At 68.7% G+C, this 2501-nt stretch overlaps 2 protein-coding genes across 2 annotated transcripts in view; one reads left to right on the top strand and one right to left on the bottom strand.

The window, feature by feature from the left end:
- TRPM5 (transient receptor potential cation channel, subfamily M, member 5) overlaps positions 1 to 1124 on the top strand; it is a 33129-nt gene extending 32005 nt beyond the window's left edge. The window contains exons 20-21 of the mRNA XM_010855228.1: positions 512 to 652; positions 995 to 1124. Coding sequence (XP_010853530.1) covers positions 512 to 652; positions 995 to 1124 — 271 coding nt within the window. The remainder of the gene's footprint in view (positions 1 to 511; positions 653 to 994) is intronic.
- A 91-nt stretch (positions 1125 to 1215) lies between these two features.
- TSSC4 (tumor suppressing subtransferable candidate 4) lies at positions 1216 to 2495 on the bottom strand. The gene has a single exon (XM_010855221.1). The coding sequence runs from the start codon at positions 2422 to 2424 to the stop codon at positions 1447 to 1449; it is 978 nt and encodes a 325-aa protein (XP_010853523.1). The 5' UTR covers positions 2425 to 2495; the 3' UTR covers positions 1216 to 1446.
- Between the last annotated feature and the right edge of the window lie 6 nt (positions 2496 to 2501).

Genomic DNA, 2501 nt, shown 5'->3' with positions numbered 1-2501 from the left:
GCGGGAACCCACCGGCCTCTGCTGACCACGGAGGAGCCCTGGGTAGTACAGAGTGCCCAGAGGCTGGCCAGCTGCCCTCCAACCCCTGAGCCACCTGGACATAAGCACAGGGAGCCCTGCACTCCCAGGGGCCCAGACCTGGAGGGCACGGCCCTTGGCTGGTCATCCTGGGCCTCGTGGAGATGCCTGAACAACCCCCCACCAGTCAAGCACCCCGGGCGCGATGTACCACCCTCGCCCTGCCCAGCACCTCCCTAGGCCTGGGAATGCAGCGGTGTGTCACGGGCCCCCCGAACCCCATCCAGAGCCAACCAGCTGGGGCCAGAAGAGCAGGCCTCGCTGAGTGTCTTGTGGGGAGCCTCCCTTTAGGTGGGCAGCTGCCTTGGGGTCCACGCCCAACCTGTGTCACCCACCAAGACACTGGTCTTTTTCTGAAACGCTTGGAGTTAGAATCTCTGTCTCCAAGACCCAGGCTGAGTGTTGTGTCGGCTGCCGCCCCCACGCCCGACAGCGCGCACGGCGAGTGCCGGGCCATCCCGTCTGGGCAGTGGTGGCAGGTCATACCCCTAGAGGACCCACCACCACCCCCGAAAACTGCTTTACGGTCCCTGGAGCTGGGAAAGCGCGCCCACACCCGGGGCTGCAGCCCAAGGCAGAGGGGACCCTGGGAGGCGGCTGCTTAGTGAAGCACACGACAAGGGACGGAGTCCCAGCCCCTCTGGGAACCCCACACAAGGCGAGTGGGCAGCCAGGCTGGTCACCCCTTCCCTCAGGCAGGGGACACAGCGGCAGGGCCAGGCCGGGGCTTGACAGCAGTCACGGGAGCCGCGCTGGCTCCCGTCTGCCTCCCAGTGCCCTCTGGGGACCAGGCTCAGCGCCCTACACAGAGTCGGCAGTCCTGGCGACACCGGTCATCCCCACACACGGGGGCAGCGCAGCGTGCAGGGCCACGGGCAGCCACTTCCCGGCCACACTCACACTCCGCTCTCCCCAGATCCACATCAACCCCCCAACCCCAGCCTTCAGGCGAGCAGCTGCGAGTCCTCCCTGGGATGGGCTGGGGTCTCAGTCTCTTGCTCAAGCCCGAGGAGGGACCCGCCTCAGTCAACAGAAAGATCTCCTGACGAGCGCGGGACACTGGGGGCTGGAGGGCGGAGGGCCCCAGCTGCGGCTGCTGGGGGAGAGGTGGTCCACACAGATACACGGAGCCAGAGGAACGTGTAGAGCCTTTACTGTCTCCCAGGCAGAAACGGGTTGGGCCTCCATCACCCCTGGCCCACACCCTGGCGAGGTCTCCGTTCCCTGGTGGCACCTACAGGCAGCCGGCGGGCCAGCTCGCTGCCCTGGAGCCCTGAGCCCACTCCAGCCCTGAAGCCGCCCTGGGGGCAGCGGTGGCCAGCCTTCTAGCACAGCCAGGTCAGGGAGGCGGCCAGGCAGTCTCCCAGCTCACAGCTCTGCACCTGGGGCCTCGGGGCTGCCACCCCTGCTCCGGAAGTGGTCCCTGCTCCGCTTCTTGCTGCCATGGAAACCCACTGTCTCCACCAGCGGGGGGCTGGACCCAGGCCTGGTGTGGGCCACGCCTGCAGAGGCACCCACCTCCTGCAGGCCCCCTCGGGGTCCACTCCACTCCTCGGCTTCGGGGCTCCCGGGCCTGGCCAGGTGGGCAAGCTCCACGGGGCCCTCGCCCCCTGCCGCTCCTGGAACCCCAGGGTCACCCCTGCCAGGTTCCCCCACCTTCCTGGATACCCTCTTCCTGTCGGGCCGAGCCTCGCTGGCTCGGGTGGGTTTGGTGAAGACAAGCCGGCCCTCCCCGCAGCTGGAGGGGTCCTGGTTGAAGGAAGGCATGTAGTTGCCGGGGGCAGCCAGGTTCTGCGGCCCCAGGAAGGCCAGGGCGGCGGCCCGGTTGCTCTGCTCGCTGGCCTCGGCCACATCGTCCAGGCTGTACCTGGTCCAGCGCTCAGGGTGGGTCACGTAGTCAGGGACAGGGGGCGCCCTTTGGGCAGCAGGGCTCCCAGCAGCCCTACCTGGGACCCCCGCTGCAGGCTGGCTGGAGGGTGTCAGCAGCTGCTGGAAGCCCCCCCCATCACCCGGGCTGGCTGGAGTCACAGCAGGCACAGCCCGCCTGGCGGCCCCCTCCAGCCCATCGAAGATGCTGTGGCTGCGCTGGGAGAAGGTGGAGCTCGTGCCTCTCAGGTGGAAGGGCTGCACCGCCTCTGTGGGGAGGCCCCTGGGGGGCGAGGGGGGCTCATCGGGGCCTGAATCCCCAGAAGCCTCCCCAGGCAGCCCCCCCGGGGACAGGGCGTCCACCCCAGCACCATCGGGCAGACTGAGGTCGGAGTCCGAGTCGCTGAGGGAGACAGTGTCGGGAGGCAGGGCGTCGACCTCCGGGTCAAGGAAGTGTTGGCTGTGCCCTGCCTCTGCCATGTGTCACCAGGCCACGCCACACCTGCACCAAAACAGCCCCGGGAGCCCCCGAGGGCACAAGCTCAGACCCACCACCC

The sequence above is a fragment of the Bison bison genome, unplaced genomic scaffold (genome assembly GCF_000754665.1).
Source record: "Bison bison bison isolate TAMUID 2011002044 unplaced genomic scaffold, Bison_UMD1.0 scf7180017864360, whole genome shotgun sequence".
In the NCBI taxonomy this organism is placed as follows: Eukaryota; Metazoa; Chordata; class Mammalia; order Artiodactyla; family Bovidae; genus Bison; species Bison bison.
This window is presented reverse-complemented; position numbering and strand designations above follow the sequence as displayed.

Excerpts from the sequence above, each read along its gene's own strand:
- TSSC4 (XM_010855221.1), bottom strand. The coding sequence starts at position 2,424 with ATGGCAGAGGCAGGGCACAGCCAACACTTCCTTGACCCGGAGGTCGAC.